At 38.7% G+C, this 21,887-nt stretch overlaps 1 protein-coding gene across 1 annotated transcript; it reads right to left on the reverse strand.

Moving 5' to 3' along the window:
- Nucleotides 1-862: 862 nt before the first annotated feature.
- Nucleotides 863-14,493, reverse strand: LOC129262519 (FAST kinase domain-containing protein 5, mitochondrial-like). The gene is made up of 6 exons (XM_054900646.2): nt 14,403-14,493; nt 7,824-9,392; nt 7,269-7,363; nt 4,671-4,833; nt 2,983-3,176; nt 863-1,952 (listed from the first exon to the last, which is right to left on the reverse strand). The coding sequence occupies exons 2-6, from the start codon at nt 9,349-9,351 to the stop codon at nt 1,866-1,868; spliced, it is 2,067 nt and encodes a 688-aa protein (XP_054756621.2). The 5' UTR covers nt 9,352-9,392; nt 14,403-14,493; the 3' UTR covers nt 863-1,865.
- Between the last annotated feature and the right edge of the window lie 7,394 nt (nt 14,494-21,887).

A 21,887-nucleotide genomic window follows, 5' to 3' on the forward strand; every position in this document is an offset into this window, starting at 1 on the left:
TTGTCATAAGCTAGCTTACTGCATCTGATTGGCTGAGAGCAAATTAGTCAGTGAAAATCACTGACAAACCTTCTCATAAAACACTCCCCCGGGCCCCATCTTACAAAGAGTTACGATTGATCCATTCAATCGTAGCTCTATGGAAATCCATCAGTGTCATAATTTTTTCTACAGGAACTTTGCACAATGTCCACTGAAAACAAAGAGAAGTATACTGAATTGTCAAAAAAACAGTTAATGTATGAATATACCTCATAACTAGAAAATATTTTGAAGAAACATGTATTCTAGAGGTTGACATTGCTGGCTTTCCATACTTGTGATTGATTGGATCAATCGTAACTCTTTGTAAGATGGGGCCCTGGTGTATATATTACATGTTGTGATTCAATTCTCTATTAGAACAAATGGTTAATAGAATTCAGTTTTCGTATTCAGTCTAAAGTCTGTTACATACAAATTTCTAAATCAATTGGCACCTGCTATCTTAGTAATACCATCAAAGTATACACACCCTCTCCTAATCTTCGTTCAATCACTGACACATGCAGACCTTGCATTCCCTTGTCGAAACTCTCCTCTGCCAAAAAACGTTTTGCTGTAGCAGCAAAAACTGTATAAACTTACCTTTTTGTATCATCACCTGGTGGGTGTTTCATAAAGCTGTTCGTAAGATAAGAACGACTGGTGATCCTTTCTTTTGGTAAATGGTATACACCTTGCTGCTACCGAGTTGCTGCTACCCTGTTTGGCGTTCAACGATTAAAGGGATAGAGCCTCGTCGATCTGGCGCTGCACAGCGGCTGCCGGGCCCACGATCAATTGGGCAAAGCAAATTTTCGGAGTATTTCATTTCATGTCTATTTCGAACAATAAATTATGGATTTATCTTAGGCGATGGTTTAGCGCGTAAGAAAGGATCACCAGTCGTTCTTTAACTTACGAACAGCTTTATGAAACGGCCCCCTGGTAAGAATTACGATTATTATGTTTATGTGTTATTGATGTATATCAAGATTCGATGCCTTTTACTTTGTACATTTTATTCATGGCACGGCCCCAATGCAAATCAGACTCTGTATCTGTTTGGGTTTTTTACCGTGTGAAAATAAAATTTATCTATCTTACTATCTGCCAAGACTTGGAATGTCATCCCTCTTCCAATAAGAAATGCTTCCAGTATTCCTGGCTTCAAATCTTCCCTTCAGACATACCTTTTTCCTCAATAATTAATTTCCCTTTTTATCTAGAATGACTGATTGTGGTTATTATTGCAAAATCTAAATTATTATTCATACATTGTATGCCCTATAGTACCTTTTGTTTTAGTGCCTCATATTATTTATTATTATGATGAATGGAACAGAAGAACATCTTCTTGATTGTGAGAATGATGGATGGGGTGTCGAAGACTGTGAACTTCATCAGGAAGACGCAGGCATCGTCTGTGAAAGTGAGGGTAAGTATGGCTACATTGGATATTTTGGAAGTGTTGGATACATTAGATAAAATTGTTTTATTTCCGGATGCTTAATTATCTAAAACTACATTTCAAATTCTATGCTTTAAATCTATACTTAATATTCATTTTCAGTCAACGATTTTTACCATGTTTCCATAATTCCTCATGTATATAGACCTATTGGTGCGTTAACTGATGAACTGTAGCGAAGGGGAGAGGGTTAGAAGTTTAAAAAGTGGTTGTCGATGAACTAGGATAAGACCATGTGAGATGAGATCTACCATAAAGTAGAAAGAGCAGCTGTAGACCAACTGGAAAAAATTCTTGTTGAATATATGTGGCATACTTTCTTTTTCTCTACATTCTGGTGATGAGCACACTGTCAGTGAATGGAGAGTAGAGACTACCTATTGAAAATCTTGCGTGCCAAATACTTTTGCTTTTCGTCTATATTCCGGCCCCTGACCTGATGCCACTCGTCGAAAGGGATCTGTGCAAAGAATGGTGAGAAATCAAAAGAAAAGTGACAATGAGTTGTCATTACTGAGATCATTCTTCATATCACTAAAAATTTTACATCATTTTAAAGGTAATCCCTGCCAGGAACTCAAGTGGGCATTGATGGACACATATACATATGTACAAGTTGCAGATGGCACGTGCTGCCCATATATTATACGACCCTTATTATGCAGTTGACATGTTCTGAATGCCAGAACTCTTGACGAATCTTAGTTTGCATATGCTTTGACTCTGTTCAAAGATCCAGGCACGTTGACTCTGCCTCCTCCTGCTGTGTGAAGTGACGTCTAAGATGTTTGGGGCAGTGCCGATGTAGCCAAAAGCAGCACAGCATATGTGTGTACTGTGCATGTGCTACACGACTGACGAGCGACAGCTGCATGCAAATTATGTTGCATTATTCAAGATTAGAATATGCACGACATGTGTTAATAACATCTTCTAGGTCAAATTTCTCCTACGTAAAACAGATTTCTATGGTCCCAAGAGATTTAACTTGGGGAAAGTCACCTGTAGGATTAAATAATAAAATGGCTTGCTATAATTATGTATATCATCATGAGCTAGCATACTGGTAAATCGTCTAGGTGTGCCAGCCCTGTAAGTTGTAGGGTAAATTGCTACTCTACTATCATTATAACAACAAAAACAATAAAATATTCATAATAATAATGATACTAATAATAAGCACTTATAAACATTAAACAATGTACAAGGCTTCAACCCTAACCAGACCAGGTTTTTTGGGGTGTTATATGAACCCCCCCTCTTTTTCAACCGCACACCCGGGTATCATAAATTTGGTCTCAAAAGATGCGCAAGACTTCAAAGTAAAAAGTCAGCGAGTGGTGCAGTCGAAAAATTTTGCATGGGGGAATGGTCGTCGAAAATGTTGAGGGGGGTGATTCAACCCTCCTCCCCCGAAGTGTAAGGGTTGAAATATTATATTTTTTTTATTATTATTATTATTATTATAATACCACTTTCAAGTTTATTACCTCAACTAAATGGTAACCAGTAATCTTTAACTGTCTTCTCTTCATGACATGAACACCAAGGAGCTCTGAGGAGTTCTTACGGTAGTGATTCATCAAGGTTACCAATACAGCTAGCTTGGTAATGGACCCCTCTGTGCTTTTCTTATCACGGAGATTGATGGGTCGATTATTCTCATCCAGGTGGATCTCAATATCTGCAGTGAAAGACAAAACAGTATTAAGGTTAGTGTTAAAGAAAAATAGATGGCTTCTTGAATGTGTGCAGTCAAATTTATGCCTCAGTCCACCATTGCCATATCAGAAACAAATTATACTCCCAACATTTAAAATGTTCAAATAATTTTGTGTAAACTTTGATGTTGTTACCCAAAAATATAATCAAAATATGAGAAAATGGAAAATAATTAGTAGATAAAGTGGAAATTAGAAATCTCTGCATGAGATTAAATTAGATTAGACTAGAGCATATTAGACCAAGTTTAGTGTAGACCAAACGACAATTAGCCCAAACTGACAACAGATCACAAAGGTTACACCCATGTGATATTAGACTCTCTGAGAAGTAGACCAAACTGTGCTCAGCCCATGTGGTATTAGACTATATAAGTAGACCAAACTGATTGTAGACCAAAATGGGCTTAGCCCATGTGGTATTAGACTATACGAGAAGTAGACCCAGGCCTGAGAGTGGCCCTTTTCAAAAATATATGTTTTTTGTGAACGTAGGGAGCGAAGTGACCAGAGTCTTGTACCTAACGGCTGAGGGTCCAGGGGCAACACCCTGGAGGGGGTCGAGGGGGCGAAGCCCCCCAAAGGTCATGGATTTGGGGGTTTTCAGAGGATCTAGAAGGCATCTCCTCAACACCATGAAGTACCTGGAATTTGCTGTATAAAAGGGAAAGAATTGTGTTTCTGAGGCACAAAGTGCTTAAATTCACCAGAAAATATACTTTCATTGGTAGTGCATGCAACAATACCTCTAAATTATACATGTTTTGATGTTAGAGGTTTATGAGATTTTGAGTTCAATATTTCTGAATCAAATGCACAATACGCACATTAAATAATTCTATAGTAAAACTTGTGAGCATCATACATGTGCTGCTTGATCATGCTCCAGCCGCCATTCGCGTACTTGACTTCCTTATTACACCACGTACAGTAAGCTTTACCGGGTTCCTCAATTTTCCGTATGCACTCACTTGCCACCCTTCCATCCACTGATTTTCAACTCACTTCCAAGTCCATTTCTCACGAACTGAAGCGTTGATCCCTTTCACCCTCGCCTCTTCACCTCGATCAAGAAATTTCCGTTGAAAAGCCATAATTTTTCACAAACTTTTCTTGTTTTTTCGCTCGCACGAAAGAACTCCCGTATTGACAAATCACCGTAATCACGCCTAGCGCTAACCCAGGGAGCTCCCGCCCGCTTCGCCCATGTGGTATTATACTCTCTGAGAAGTAGACCAAAATGATTGTAGACCAAAATGGGCTTAGCCCATGTGGTATTAGACTATACGAGAAGTATACCAAACTGATTGTAGACCAAAATGGGGTTAGCCCATGTGGTATTAGACTCTCTAAGAAGTAGACCAAAATGGGCTTAGCCCATGTGGTATTAGACTATATGAGAAGTAGACCAACTTCTTGAAGACCAAGTGAATACAGTCTTGGAATACATGTCTTACCAACAGGTGTGCGGATGTGGTCCAAGATAGGATGAACCAAGAAAGCATCTTCGCTTCCGAGCACTCTAGCCAGGATGGGAATGATTTCAGCGTAAGACTGTCTTTCATCTTTAACAACCTTAGATGAACCATGGGGTACCAGGTTATGACGGGAAAGGATACTCTACAAGAAAAAGAAAAGATGAAACAACCATTCATGAACACAGCCAAAGCTACGTACTTAAGCGACCACATGTCTATCAAAAGACCAACAGTGTGGGCCCTTTACTTTTGGTTGGTAATATTTCGGTCACATTTGCTCCACGGCGACAGTACGGCAAGTCGAAAAAAGCCGTTTTATTCAGTTTTATTCAAACCACCTATATGTAGCTCATACAAAAAATGTTAAAACGGCTGTGTTTGACTCGCCATACGGCCGCTGTAGAGCAAATATGACCAAGGTAAAACAGGGACTCGATTTTAAGGCGCGCGAGAGCGATCGCGCGCTACATGCGCGCCTTAATCCATTTTTGGTAGCGCGATTAATAGCGCGCCTCGCGATAGCTGACCTGCGCGAAAATGCCTAAAGTCGCCCTCGAAATCACCCAAAATCATGCTTTCGGGGGCGACATAAAATCTGAATGTCGCCCCCGAAATTATTGCAGAGTGATAACAACTCAACGGCCCACTAGTGCCATATGCTCGAGCTCCGCTTACCATTTAAAAACCATCCAAAATCCACACTCAAAATCACGAATAAGCCTTAAAAGTAGCGAGTAGCGCAGTTTCAAATTCCGAAGTTGCGTTATTTTTTCTGTACCACGTATTTCCATACACATGGTACCAGGTATGGAAAAAAAAATCAACGCATCGGTCGGGAAAGAGTTGCATGTATAGGGGTCCATTATGACTACCACCGTGTGCCATTTCGAATGCACATGTTTCCCCTACAGATATCACAATTCTGTGATAAAATAATTCGAATTACACAGGAAATAAATCCCAGAGTCTAGTAACCTAGCATTGGTGAGTTGTCATTCGGCTTTGCTTTTCATAACGGCTTATTAACTTCCAAAATAAGTTATCTAATTTATCAATTATAACTAAAAAATCATTTGTTTTCTTTTTCTAGGGGATGAGGTATTATATCAGACAATAAATCATCAAACAAAGCTCCATCTTTTTTACAAGGACGGCGGCAGGCTCACGCATTGGCGCTTTTACTAGCTAGCCAGTTGGAGCTCTGTCTCTCTGCCAGAGCTCTGGGGGACAATTCGCTCAGTAAAGGCCTCAATGATGGTGATTTTCTTGTTTCAGACAGAGTTTACATTTCAGGAATATTATTCAAAACTGCCAATAAAGTTTGATGATTTCTTCATTGTCATGTATATTTAAGTTCTTAATGAATACATTCTCACCAAATTTAGACTCCCCCATAGAGAAATTAAATTTTCATGGAGATCTGCGTTTTCAAAGAACTTCAGGAAAAGTTAGGGTATGTGATGGGCCTTTATGTACGACTAGGGTATTGTACTGGAATAAATGGAGTAGAAATTAGATATTGAATTCATTTATATCCAAGTCCAACTCACAGTCACACACACACGCACACACCCACACACACCCACCCATCCACACACACCCACATCCAAGATTCTAAACATGATAAATAACTTTAAAAATCATACAATATTAAACAAAAAGTAATAATTCCTTAATAAGTGAACAGGTATTCCTCAAAATACAAAAAAGTAGCATTTAAAAAGAGCCCCCGAAATTTGACAAAAAAATTAAAATGGAGCCCCCGAAAAAAAAAAAAAAAAGTTTTGACTTAACTTTTAGCCAAAGTCAAAACCTAACTAAAACAGGTTTTACAACACACAATCTAATTACAATACATTGTTAAACAATTATAAATACTTCCTTTGGTTGTTGATTGTAATTTTATAGTACATACATTTCCTCCATCCATTTTGTTAATTGGGCAAAAAGCTCCCCTTGTATGTTGAAGAAGAGCTTTTTGAAGTGCTCCTCTACCGCTCTCCTTAAAAGTTCTAGGAGAGCTTTTTATTGCTCCCCTTATAATTATAAAACCGAGTCCCTGGTAAAAATGTAGCTTATTATTCTCTCCCCTTCCTCCCAGTCCTATCATCTTTCATTTCATAAGCTGTGCTGAATTGCTAACTACACTTTGACTGATCCACTAAGCTTGCCAAGTATTTTTTTTTCTTTCATAAGCTTCAAATTGAAATGCTTGACAATAAATCATTCTTGTCTTAAAAAGTAAATAGGTCAACTGAAATAGCTCTCTCACGGAGACAAGCCTGATTGTAGATATCCATGACCTTAAACCTCGACTCCTCACTTGCTGGGCCTCCATCAGCTTAACAACTGATCGTATGATTAATTTCATAGATTGATTGTACAATGTGATTAATGCAATCGATCATAAAATTTGTTTGAGGATCAATTGCTGAGCATTGTGTTACCAAACCCTGATTGTACAAATGATTTTATAATTGATTCAATGCAGTCAATTGTAAAAATTTGTTCTATGATCAATTACTAAGCATTGTGTTACCGAGCCCTGGTAACTTTACCAGAATTATTGTTACTTACCTTTGGTAGTCTTGGTCCCGTGTAGTTTGGGCATTCAATAGCTACAGAACAATCTAGGCAATACAGGTGCTTGTACACATCAGGAGGGCAACAACCTGTCAAATAAATGTACAATCTACCATACATTAGGATTATACAGTGGAGTATCTACCGGTAGACGAGGACACGGTTTACATTATTGGAGAGGAAATATTTCATATTTTAAAATATAAAAGATATAGTACATGTAAGTGGCATCATCAGCTATATCATTTACATACCACCCATGATGAGCACAAATGCACATCACTGTTTTGTGAAAACAAGTAAAACACAAAATTCGCACAACTTTACATGGAGTTTACGTCTATTTTAATGCACATCATTGTTTTATGAAAACGAATAAAACATAAAATTGGCACATTATTTTACATCTACTTTTAATGAAATTTCCAGAGTTGTAGGCTTTAGCAGTTCATTTTCTCTCTTTTATTTGACTCTATTTTTTGTAGTGGTGGATTTGACAAATAAGCCATAAGTACAGCATTCAAATAATCTATCAACTCTAAAACTCACCTATGATTTTCTTGAGATAAAGAGGATTAAATGTCCTTTGGATGAGTTCCACTGGATATATCCCAACAAAGGTGAGAGGCACAAGTGTTTTGACAGAAAGAAATGGACTATCATTCATCCATTCTTTGTTTTCTTGTATTCTTGCAATGGCCACTTCTAGAAATCTATTGAATTCATCCGGGGTATAATTCAGTTTGCAATATGACCAAAGCGTAAGGTAATAGTCTTTAAGGTTAGCCTTGGAATGATCAAAGCATCTCAACACTTCTAGAAATAGAGGCTTGCTGAGAAAGGCTGCCCTTGCAAAAACCCCTAATATGTGAGGTAGTGCGAGATAATGCATATCTGTTATGTAAGGAACAAGACTAACAGCGAGTTTGCTATACAAGTCTGCATTGTAATGGTAAGAACGTCCAAGGAACCTCATGATTGTAACAATGTTGTATTTCTCTATATCTGACTCAAGTTGGATATCTTTGGATAATGCTGAAGAAATGACATCTGGTAAAATGCTATTGCGTGGCAGCCGACAAGCTACCTTGACCATACCATTGCAAACTGCTGCAATTTCTGTCAGAGACAGTTCATCAACAAAACCCTCTGCAAGGAGGACAAGTTTGTCCATTAGCGGTTGAGCTGGTCTCTTGAACTGTCCACACAGGTAGAATGCTTGCACCATCTGCTGGGCAGATAGCTTTGTCCAGGATGTCCTCAAAACTGACAACATCTCCTTGTGAAAGGACCAGGAACTTGCACCTGCCATGCAGATCCACCAGTCGGTCACCAGCAGCAGGGTATCAACGTCCCATGACGATATCCTTTGAAGACACTCCTTCTCTATGACTTTGTTCTGTGATGCACTTAACCTTAATTCCCACCAGTAGAAAATCAACAAGGATTGTACAAAGGTGTCTGTTTCCATACTTGGCATGGCTCTGCATAAAAACTCTCCAAGTTTTTCAGTTTTCAACAAATCCATTATCAACAATCTTTGACTATGTGGCAGTTCACAAAGACACTTTATATCTTTTATGTGATCCCTCTGCATTTCCTCTCTAGTACTTCCATCAGCTAATGCTGTTAGAAAATCATGGACAGTGTCTTTTGTTCTTGACTCAGAGTCTAAACAAAGTGTATTAATCAAATCAAGAGATGATCTTTCATAACCTTTGGATTCCTTTAAGAAGGCTCTTTGCTTAATCTCTGAACCTTTTAATCCAGGGCCAAGTTCTTCATCTTCACTCAGGTCTTCTTCCTCTATTGGTTGAGCTAATTCTTTCCTCGCCACTTCCTCTGGAATATTATCTCTCCCACCATAGATGACCTCCAGTACATTTGTCCGTATGGCTCTCTTTTTGTCACGCATGATGTTGCTCCTAGAGCGTGACGAATTGGCCCTAATGAAGGATATCTGTTGCCATGGTTCATCAGGTCTTTGGACTAAAGTGTTGGCAGGGAATGTGAATCTGTAGCCAAACCCCTTGCAGCAAAGCCTTTGCCTTAGCACACAGAAAATGCTCTTAGACATTTCAAGGTTCAGATGGTTGCAGCAGAAAGACCTAAGTATACCTGTGTAAAGGGAAAAGAAAGCAAAAACACAAATGAATGAAACATGTAAAGATACTCTGCAGTTCAATAAGGTACTATAGGTGTAACAGGGGTCCTACATGTAGGACCACCAGAAAGTAAACAAGTGACCTGGCACACCTAAGCAACATGGCAGCGGACTTGATAAAATCTCTCTGTGACTTGGTTCAAAGTGATATCTTGTACGTAAGAAGAGGAACTATCTAAATTTTTGTAGACTTGATCAAACGGAAACTATTTCAATCTCTAAAGTAGGCCTATAATAAAGTAATAAAATGTCCACTCATATAGCACAGTTACTATGTGCATATACTCAACTGCGCTTTGATACTCAGTAACATATTATTACACTGAGCCACCAAATTGGCGCTTAAGCATCAAGGAATAAATCCTACTAGGTACCCATTCACCTCACCTGGGTCGAGTGCAGCACAATGTTGGTAAACTTTTTGCTGAAGGAAAGCACGCCGTGTTTGGGATTTGAACTCACGTCCCTATGATTGAAAGAGAAGAGTCGCAACCACTAGACCACTAGCATGATACATGGAGGTACAGCAAAATGTGCCAAATGCTGAGAATCTACACAACAAGCTACAGAAATATCAGCTGATTCGTATACAGCAGCAGCACAGAATGTGCACAAATTTTTGAACATCGAAATATTTTATACAGACCTACAAATAGAATCTTGAGAAGGCTTAGAATATATATTTGTAAGGCTGAGAATACGTCGGTTCCAAGCAAGGGAAGAAGCTAAAATAGAGCCTGGGTTCTTAATCATTTTGCACAAGTCACAAAATTTGGGGAGGATGCCAAGGCCCACACCCCCTCATTTCTACGCCACCAATTTGGATTTTTAAACTTTTCATATGATTGCGGTTTCAACATCATTAACTTCCACTTCTAACAAGAGTGTTGCTGGGGCAAGCACATAATACGCCCGCCTGTAACACGGAAAATGGAGTTATTGGTCAAGCAAGAAAAGTGGAAGGTGGCGACTTGACCTTTGACCTTTTGACCTAAAAATCAATAGGCTTCCTGGGATCTATGCTAGTATCATACACACCAAATGATATGAGCATAGGTTAAGTTAAACTGAAGTTATCGCATTTACAAGGAAAAGTTAACGGACGGATGGACAGACGGACACCGAGCGTGATACCATATAATACATAGTTTTTTAAACTACCATGCCTACAGTATGTATTATTATTATGTGATTTTTATTAAGAAAACCGTTTATCTATCTATCTTTGTCCCACTTGTGCTTTCTGTGTGGAGTGTGATGTTGCTGTCGGATCAATATTGCACTTTACTATCAACCAGTCTAGGACGGGCGTATAAAAATGTGCCAAAGATCTCTGGAATTGCATAATTGCTGAAAAAAAAAAAAATGCATATTTCATCAAATTGTCTGGTCTTTTCCTCGAAGCAACATTAATAATACATTAATTGGCGCAATTTAGTTTTTTTAAACTACCATGCCTACAGTATGTATTATTATTATGTGATTTTTATTAAGAAAACCGTTTATCTATCTATCTTTGTCCCACTTGTGCTTTCTGTGTGGAGTGTTATGTTGCTGTCGGATCAATATTGCACTTTACTATCAACCAGTCTTTGATAGAATGAAGACAACACAATGCAGGATGTACAGTTCATACAATTATTGAAGAATATATTATAAGTTGATGATGACAAATAATACAGGAACATGAGTAAGTCTAATGGTGACTATACTCTGAAGATGAAGACAAACTCTGCAAACTGATGTAGTATAAAATGTTAACTCTTCCGTAGCTCTATCTCTAATCTCAAAACCATTCTGTTATCTGTCTGTATGCTGGAACCAATCTCTAAGCAATCTGTAATCTAAACTCCAATCTGACTTGTCAACTTCTTTCTCAAGACTTGAGTTGAAGTTCAATCAGACTCTCTTCGATCTTCTTCCCTTTCTATCTCCTTTCCAGCTATGTCCAGTTTCTTCTTTCCCTTTCAATTGAGCCATTTAAAAATGATGAAATTTCTCTTCTTCCTTTGTCTCACTTATCAATACACCTTAAGTGCAGTCAATCTGCAAAAAGTGACAAATCAAACTGACTTGGGCATGGTAATGAGTAATAATCTCACCCCTACACACCATATAGACGAACAATGTTCCGACTTTGTTTTACTGGACTTGATGAGAATAAAATTTACTATTTTGTATCAGTCCATAATTCGCTCAGCGTTACCGTTATAATATGTGTCATCCGTATGGAGCCCACTAACCAAGAACAATGAGAAACTAGAAAAGGTACAGACCAAATGTCAACGACTTGGCAACAAGCGAATTCCATCTGAATCTTTGGAGGAGAGGAGAATTAAAGCAGATCTTATTTATTTTACAAATATTTAAATGGGTACTATGGAAATTAAGCCCAAAGTTTCTTCTTAACCTAAAAAATTTCTTAGAGGTCATTCTAGAAAATTGTTCCAAAGACGTTCCAGAACACAACTAACCGGCCACTTCTTCAGCAACAGATTAGTCTATCAGTGGAACAAACTTCCGGAAGAAGTTGTGTCTGCACCTACCTACAGTGGCTACCCAGGGAATTTTTTTTTTCGGGGGCTCTATTTTAAATATTTTGTCAAATATCCGGGGCTCCATTTCTACCTTTCGGGGGCTACTTTTTGCATTTCGGGGGCTCTTTTTAAATGCTACATTTTTGTATTTTGAGAAATACCTGTTCACTTATTAATGAATTATTATATTTTTCATGCTTAGAATCTTGGATGTGGGTGTGACTGTGAGTTGGACTTGGATATAAATGAATTTAATATCTAATTTCTACTTCGTCTATTCCAGTACAATAACCTGTACTCGGCCATGTAATAAAGGCCCACATACCCTAACTTTTCCTGAAGTTCTTTGAAAACGCAGATCTCCATAAAAATTGCATTTCTCTATGGGAGAGTCTAAATTCGGTGAGAATGTATTCATTAAGAACTTAAATATACATGACAATGAAGAAATCATCAAACTTTATTGGCAGTTTTGAATATACAGTACCTGAAATGTAAACTCTGTCTGAAACAGAAAATCACCATCATTGAGGCCTTTACTGAGCGAATTGTCCCCCAGAGCTCTGGCAGAGAGACAGAGCTCCAACTGGCTAGCTAGTAAAAGCGCCAATGCGTGAGCCTGCCGCCGTCCTTGTAAAATAGATGGAGCTTTGTTTGATGATTTATTGTCTGATATTTACCTCATCCCCTAGAAAAATAAAACCAATGACTTTTAAGTTATAATCAATAAATAAGGTAAGTCATTTTTTATGTTAATAGGCCGATTTGAAAAGCAAAGCCAAATGACAACTCACCAATGCTAGGTTACTAGACTCTGGGATTTATTTCTTGTGCGTAATTCGAATTATTTTATCACAGAATTGTAATTTCTGTAGGGGAAACATGTGCATTAGACATTGCACATGGTGGTAGTCATAATGGACCCCTATTTTGCAACTGCTTCCCGACCATGCGTTGATTTTTTTCCCCCATCCCATGTGTACGGAAAAACGTGGTACAGAAAAAAAAAGACGCAACTTTGGAATTTTAAACTGCGCTCCTCGCTATTTTAAGGCTTGTTCATGATTTTGAGTGTGGATTTCGGATGATTTTTAAATAGAAAGCGGAGCTCGAGCATTTATGGTGCTAGTGGGCCGCTGAGTTATCACTCGGCAATAATTTCGGGGGCAACATTCAGATTTTATGTTGCCCCCGAAAGCATGATTTTGGGTGATTTTGAGGGCGACTTTAAGCATTTCTGGGGCGAATTCGCCCGCCGCCCCCTTGTATTTTTTTCACTGTGGCTACCTTTAAGAAACGACTGAGTCTGAGAGCCTTAGGAGTTGAGGGCTAATCTACCAAGTATACCAAGTAAGTATTATCTTTGAGCTTCTTTTCTTTACTCTTTTCTTTCTTGCTCCAGCTCTCTCTGTGACTCTGTCTCTCTCTCTTCTTTCATTTTTTTTTTCTTCCTTTCTTCCCTTTCCTGGTCGTTGTTGTTGTTCGTTGTGGGTCGTTTCCACACCCAAATGATCTCCTCTGTATACTCTCAGTGTGTTTGTCACAAGGTTGATGAGCTGCTAGGTACTATCTGCTACTTAGATACTGGTGCTAGAAGTTGGCATTGGTGCTTTTGAATTTGATGAAGCGAGCCAAAGAAGATGCTATTATAGATTGCATTTGGGGTGACAATTTGGGGTTAGTCCCAAGGAGGGAAAAGAGGGATATATCTCGAAGATAGGAGGGGGTGCTTGTCCTTTGATATCCAACGTCAATGGATTGCATCATCTCCTCTCTATGGCTATGCGACTTGTGGAGTGGGCAGTGAAGAAGGACATGTTCAATTGTCTGCCTGTCATGTTCACAGTCGCATGTGGGTGTAGGGCATACAGAAGGGAGTACTCTGTGCATATGGTCTCTGAGCTTAGTCTGTCCAGTTAGCATCCTCATGATCTTGACCTCTGTTGACCTATCATATTTACTAGAGGCTTTCTTTAATTCTAGTGACATTTCCTGGTCGGTGGTTTCAAAATCATGGATTTTCCTGAATTAACCCAATATTTTATTTTCCTCCTTCATTGGGAGTGTTACACTTACACCATAATGATTTAGAAATCCATCAAAACATCTCAATCTGTGAGCCTCCTCACCTGTTCAAATCGGGTCTAAATCATGCAAAATTAAGCCTTTAAGGCACACAAGTTATGCACCGCGCAGTGAGCTGAGCTGGGCCTATTCTCAGCTCACCGTCCTCGGCCTCCGCCCCGACGGGTCGCAGCGGCGCGGTGAACCATCATCATGCAGGTCGCGCACAGCCGTGACTCAGACGGTCCAATAATAATATAGAATCATTACCGTCTAACGTTAGATCTATACCGGTACCAAGGTAAAGAATGTGTGAATTTCTACAGTGATTTAATCAATAACTTTTTATCAAATTCAACTTACCGTATCAAAAAAAAAATGACTTGAGACTTTGCCTGGCTGAGCCTGAGTTGAATTCGGCTGCGGACAAATCGATCGATCGAGCGTGTGTATAAACATGGCAAGCCGATGTCGGACGGACAAGGATGGGTAGCAGTCGGTAGTACGTAGTAGCAGTCCATGTGGAGAGTGACCCCCCCCCCCCCAGGGGGAATTACCATTGTTTAAATATACAAAACAATTTCTTGATATTAAGAATACGATTGTGTCAAGTCCACCCCAGAAAAATGTTGATTTGAATAAATAGAGAAAATCAAACTAGCATAACGCTGAAAATATCATCAAAATCGGATGTAAAAATATTTTCACAAAACAGTGATAAAAAAAAATTATTTATATGCACAACTCAGTCGCATGAAAATGAGACAGTCGATGATGTTCCTCACTCATTATTTCTTTTGTTCTTTTTATTATAAAATATTTTTTTTTTTTTTTACAGATTTGACAAAAAGGACCAACTTCACTGAACCATATTTTTAAACAATACTAATTCCACATGTTCAGTGAGGAATAATCGTTGTTTCACTTGACAATGAAGAAAAAATTAGAATATTTCATATTTCAAAATACAAAAGAAATAGTGAGTGAATGGTGTCATCAGTCTCCTCATTTGCATACTGACTAGGATGTGCATATAACTGTTTTGAGAAATTAAGCAAAACTGTAACACTCATAACTTTCTTATTTTAAAAGGCCGAATTTGATAAAGTTTTCAATGTTATGCTTGTTGGATCAGTTTCTCTTTTTATTCAATTCACCTTGTCCTTTAAGCAATATGGTAATTCTTGATATCAAGAAATTTTCGATTTCTTAAATATCAAGAAATCGAATTCTTAATATCAAGAAATTTGGTTTTGTTTAGTTAAGCAATGGTAATTCTTGATATCAAGAAATCGAATTCTTGATATCGTAACCCATGATGAGAAAAGCCTGCACCCTAAGTGGCGTGAACAGGGAAAATCCCCGAATTTGATACCCTATAAGTGGCATAAACATCAAAATCGATTTATTTGATACCATATACTGATGACTGATGTTAAATACAACAGTTATAAATTCCATTATTTTTTTAAGTTATTGAAAATGAAAGTATAAGACCAACATGATTACTCTCAAGGACACCTCTCTTAGCCACTTTGAATATATAGCCTGAATTAATGAATGCAAGTGACTGACTGATGCATCACTTAGATCTACCATTCGTTTTACCAATTTTATCCAAACTTGAAAAATGGAATCCATACCAGTTAATGTGTTGAAATGTATCTTCTTTTTAAATTTTATATTGATAATAAAAAACAAATCATTACGGTATATGAATAAAAAACAGCATTTACCAACATAATGATTATATATCATTATTGTAATATTTCCCCAATACGTCTATACATGCAGGCACTCTTCATCAAACTTGTATACACTAGCGTACATACGGGGGGCAGAGGGGCAGTCTGCCCCCCCCCCCCCCTGACGAGCCATGCACCCATGCAAAGCCACCACCCATGCATGTATCCCTGCCCCCCTGACGAGCTTGAAAGACCTTTTTGCCACCCCCTGACGAAAATCCTGGAAAATCCTATACGCCAGTGTGTATCTAGCTTGGACTGTACTCCAGGGCGGGCTCCAGGGCCGGGTTAACTCTGATAAGTGCTAGTCTGCAGGCACAGACCCTGATTGGAACTTTGATCAATAAGTGTGCCTCCACGCAAAGACTAGCACGAGACAGGCGCGTAGCCAGGGGGGGGGGCGGTGGGGGCGGTCGCCCCCCCCCCAAAACGTCCCCAAAAAAAAAAAAAAAAGAGAAAAAGAGAGGAGAAAAGGAAAAGCGAAGGGAAGAAAGGGAAAAGGGTAGCTTTGTGGGTTTTTTCTTTTTATTTTATTTTTTTCTCAAAAGAGAAACTCCTTCACTCTTGCTCTAAATTTATATTTTTGCTTCCGCGCTGCGCGCGGTTAAATGACAATATTGCAGTTCTCCATTGTTTCCCCCACCCTTTCTCTAACCCTGTTTTTCCACCTCAGCTATATGTGTTTCTTGCCAGTTAAAGTTCAAATGTATACATTAGGGCATGGAATTAGAGTAAGGTTAGGCCGAAATATGAAGTTGTCTTTTTTTTAATTTATCGCGCAACTTCTGGTCGGGTCGGCTCCGGGCGGGTAAAATCTTTATATCAATTTCTGCCGTCACCTCCATATAGGCAAATTCTCCCGCTTTTCATCTCATTACTAAACAACCATAATTTGGGGGCAAACAGGTTCCTAATTTAAAAAGAGGAAGGTATAAATTTCGTGTCGTATTAAATAAAAAAGTACAATATTTTTCCATCAAATTCTATTAAACTTCATGTCATTTCTCTGCACATTCATCTCCTGTTTTCGCCCTCAGATTGAAATTTTGAATGACAATTAAGTTTCTTTATCATTCAAAATGAAGCGCTTCAGGATAAGTCAAAGAAATTAGGCATCCTTTTTTTTATATAATTTCAATAAATCACAGAAGTTTCAACTTTTTGCGCACTATTTTCCTTGTAATGAAGTTCAATAATCTTAAATAATCAATTGAATTAGAGCCGATGTGGTATTAGAGATATCTGCATTTGATGAAACGTCCGCCCTTTAAAATTTCAGAGTTTCATTGCTCTGCGCGGGGAGGAATATCTTCCTCCGGCATATACACTTCTCCTCTGTTTTGCGAATTAAAGATATGCACTGTCGCTATAATTGTTTGTAATCAAATCTGATCTTTCCAAGGGAAGTATTCAATATATCTTAGAGAATACCCTTTTCTCGGAACCCTTTTCTTTGAAAAAAATGATAAAACGCTCTAGCTTCCGCACTTCGCGCGGGGTTATTATTACTTTAATTTCCTCCATTGTATTCCTTTTTTGTGCGTTCACAATCACTTTCGAAAACAAGGTTCAAAATCACAATATAGTCGACTGAATTGGAGCTGATATAGGTACTAGAGACAAGAGAGACGGCTCCTATTTTCATTTTAATTTATGAAACACCAAAAGCTTCGCGCTTCGCGCGGGAGGGGGAAACTCCCCCTCCCTGCACCCACCCCCTAGGGAGCGCGCTTCGCGCGCTCTGTAAGTGTTGGCACGCTTCGCGTGCATTTACCGCCCCCTCCAAAATGAAATCCTGGCTACGCGGTTGGCACGAGAGAGCCTTCAGTACACAAGGCATGAGTAGGCTGCACATTCAGACCCTTAACCCGAGTGAAGGGTTTGCCCAGCAGACTAGATAAGTGCTGCGCTGGCCGGCGTGTGCGAGGATTATTTTGTATGGCTTTGTTTGTTTTCACTAATTATTGGTCCCAAGAAATTTGAAAAGCCAAAAAAAAGGGGGGGGGGATTTCACACAAAAAAACAAAGGTGATATTTGGTTACTTTTTTCTTTTCTTTTTTTCTTCATATTTTCCTAAGTACCTGGGGGTGCTGCCTATATGGAGAATAGTAGGCCTATATACGCAGCACCCCCGCCACTAGCGTACTTACGGGGGGGGGGCAGGGGGGGCACTCTGCCCCCCCTGACGAGTCACAACCCATGCAAAAACGTATCTTTGCCCCACCTGACGAGCTTGAAGACCTTTTTTTTTTTTTTTTTTTTTTTTTTTTTTTTGCTTGTCAATTTTTTCTGGAACGAAATCCTTTATTTGTGATCGAAGACCTTTTTTTTTTTTTTTTTTTTTGCTTGTCAAATTTTTTGGCGGACGGTTTTGCCCCCCCTGTGGAAAATCCTAGGTACGCCACTGACCCCCGCCCAAATAATTTTTGGGGGTGCTCCAGCACCCCCACTTCCCAGGGCCATGATATACCAAGGTATATACGATGAAAATTTATTCATATCGCGGCACATCCATCTCATGTCTTCTTTTGCGCCATTAATGAAACTGATTTCACTCAAATTTCTTTATCATACAAAGGAAGCGCTGAACAATGAGCGAATACACATAATTTTATAGGCCATGTATGTTTCAAAACAAACCACAGAGGTTTCCGTGCTTCGCGGGTATTTGAAAGGGAAGATTCCTCTCCGTGCATCATCTCTTTCCTATTTTGAGCTTTTTTGAATTACTAATATAGAGCAGGTTAAGGTTTAAGAGAAATTTTGACATTTCTGATCTTCAACGGTATTCGCGGGAAGGAATATCTTCTCTCTGCATATTATACCATCGATCTATCCCGTTTTGCTGTCTTTTCAATGTAAATTTTTGTTATCAAATACCACTCAATGAATGCCCTTTTCTGTTCTCATTTTTTTTTAATAAAACGTTTTGACATCCACGCTTCGTGCGGTAAGAGGAATCATTTCCAATTCCCTAAACATTTTCCCCGGGGGGCCACTTCCATTGACGAGTGGATAGTCCACCGGCGTAAATCCACTCTGAGGAGTGGGGGGGATGATTGACTTTTTGACGATTTTTTTTCCGTCGATCTCACGCTTAGGTATAAGCACATGCACACTCTCACTGACCCCCCACATACCCCCTTACACACATTTTAATATTTATTTTGCGAGAGCGAGCGAAGCGAGTGAGCCAAAAAATAACAATTTTTCTAGTTTTTAATCGCATTTTCTAAAATAAATTCTAAAATATGAGCGAGTAAAGCGAGCAAGCCAAAAATAACCACTTTTTTGGTTTTCAATCGCATTTTCAAATATAAATTTTAAAATATGATGGTTGTTTATGACAGATATTCAAAGATTTTACTAACAGATTAATTAAAATATATTTTCTTTCTTAAAAAGTGGGGGGATATTTGTACACGCCATCCCCCCCCCTCTCCAAAGAGTTGGGGGATATATCCCCCCATCCCCCTCCCCCCGGATTTGCGCCACCATGGGGTCTCGAAAAGCACCCTAAACATGTATTTTCCATATTCTAAAAATGCACCCCTTAACAAGTATTGGCGTGTGAAACCCTACCCTTAACAAGTATTTGAAACAAAAGGATACTCTTGCCAAATATTCCCTGATTTTTAAAGCGATATTTTTATTGTTATGTCACGGCCGTCTGTCGTCGGTTACCTTTACCTACATCATTGCATGGGTTTAGTACAGCCCACCTCCCACAGTACATCTCGCGCAAATCGTACTCTTAACACGTAGTGTTGACTCTTGGGGCAAAAAAAGTACATCCCTTATAAAACATTTTAGTCTTAATTTTTTACCCCCTCGCAAATTTGACCCTAAAGGCCTAAATACGTAGCTTTCCTAACGAAAATAGATACCCTTTTTTCACTATTTTAGTGTTTTTGACACCCTTATTACGTTACGTACGTAACATGCCCTATCTTGAAAAAGACATCCTTTTTATGTTTTTTTTTTTTGGTCGCGCATGGTATCCACTCGTCAATGTAAGTGGCCCCCCGGGACATTTCCCAATTTGGGGGCGTTCATATAATTTATTTCGAAAACAATATTTTTTATAACAGCATTAAGCCAATTGAATTCGATTTGATAAGGGTATTAGCAGTGGCATAGTAGCGGGGGAGGGGGCAGGGGGCCACGTGCCCTGGGCGCCACTTTCAGGGGAAAGGGGTTGCAAATAATTAAAGAAAAGGAAGAAATTAATTTAAAAGGCAAAGAAATAAAGGCACACAAAAAGGAATACCAGTGAAGTTGATCAATACCCCCGTTCTATAGTGGAACCGGGGCCAGTCGCGGTTCTAGGAAGGGGCTTTGTGGGGACTGAAGCCCCCCCCCCCCAAAAAAAAAAAAAAAATCACTCAAGCCCCCAAACAATTTTCGACTCCAAATATAGTGTTGGCCCTATAATTTATTTGTATTATGATAATAGAATAATGCAGCTTTTCATCCATGTCACTCACCAAGTGCTCGAAAATTCGAAATTTTCTCGCTAGGTCGCTACACCTTCCCTCGAAAAAGCGCATCGAAATGCAGAATACATTAATGCTCTCTTAATAGTAACAATAATTATTATTTATTTATTGGTTTTCTTTATTTTATACTGCAGGGTAGGCCTGTTCAGTGATGCAAAACTGCTTTCCTGAGGCGCCCTGCAGTTGAACAAATTACTCAAATAATAATAAAAATAAATAAACAACAATAATAATAACATTTAGATCTATATAGCGCTTTTTTTCTGAGGATACAGCCCTTGCTATTATTAACCCGGCTTTAGCTCGAGCTACCATCACTGGCGCTCAGTGCATGCATGGAATTGATCCTGCCGGGTACCCATTCATCTCACCTGGGTCGAGTGCAGCACACTGTGGATAAATTTGCTTAACCTGTGGGGTTTTTTGCCCCCCCCCCCTTCCAACCACCACGAATATAACAATAATAACGCGTAAAATAAGGTCAAATCCACCTCACAAAAATGTTGATTTGGACCAACAGAGAAAAGTCAGACAAGCATAATGCTGAAAATGACTTTAAATAGGATGTAAAATAAGTTATAATATTTCAAAGTTTCGCTTATTTTTCACAAATGGTCAATATGCACTATTTAGTCACATGCAAATGAGAGAATCGATGATGTCCCTCACTCACTATTTCTTTTCTTTCTTTTATTGTTTGAATGTTGCAATATTTCAAATTTTACAGATTTGGCAATTGGATCAACTGCCGCTTGACTGAACCATAAAAATGGTAAACAATATGTTTAGAGAGAAATAAAACGTTATTTCACAGGAAAATGAGGAGAAAATTAGAATATTTCGTTTATAATATATAACAAAAGATAGTGAGTGAGTGAGTGATATCATCAGTTACCTCATTTGCATACCGACCGAGATGTGCATATAACTATTTTTGAATGACATCCGATTTTGATGAAATTTTTGGTGTAATAGTTATAATGGTTGAATTTCCTCTTTTTCTTCAAATGAAAGTGTTTTTTGGGGGTGGACTTGTCCTTTTAACTCTGAATTTGCCTATTATTGTCAAAAGCGCTCTGAATATTGCCATTCTTTTTAGGATATAATGTTTATATTGTTGATGACTCGGTCTGAGGCTAAAGTTAGTCATGTAATTAAACCATTAAGAGTTCAGAAGTGTCGGTCCACATCTCGGATGGGAGGGGGTGGAAATATCAAGTTATCGCCAAATCATAATGAAGAATTTTGCGGTTGAAGCACGCCGAAAAATATTGATTATTTTATTCACCACATTCCTTCGTTATAGGGGCGAGTCAAATTTTCTAAAATGTGAACATAATTATTATAGGCCTATAATAATTTTAGAATGAAAATCTTGGGGTGTCAGCTATCTTGTTTCAAGAGTTTTTAGATCTGTCTTCTTCATCTTTAATCTTTTTGATCAGTATTTGTTTGTTGAGTTGAAATAAACAAAAAACAAAACAGTGCAATTAAGTGAAGATAGATGGGGGGGGGGTAATCTTTATCGCATATTTTAGCCCCCATAATAATAGTTAATACCAGACACGTTTATACGCGCATAGACAATTGAAGATGGAACGCC

This window comes from Lytechinus pictus, chromosome 5 (assembly GCF_037042905.1).
Source record: "Lytechinus pictus isolate F3 Inbred chromosome 5, Lp3.0, whole genome shotgun sequence".
NCBI lineage: Eukaryota > Metazoa > Echinodermata > Echinoidea > Temnopleuroida > Toxopneustidae > Lytechinus > Lytechinus pictus.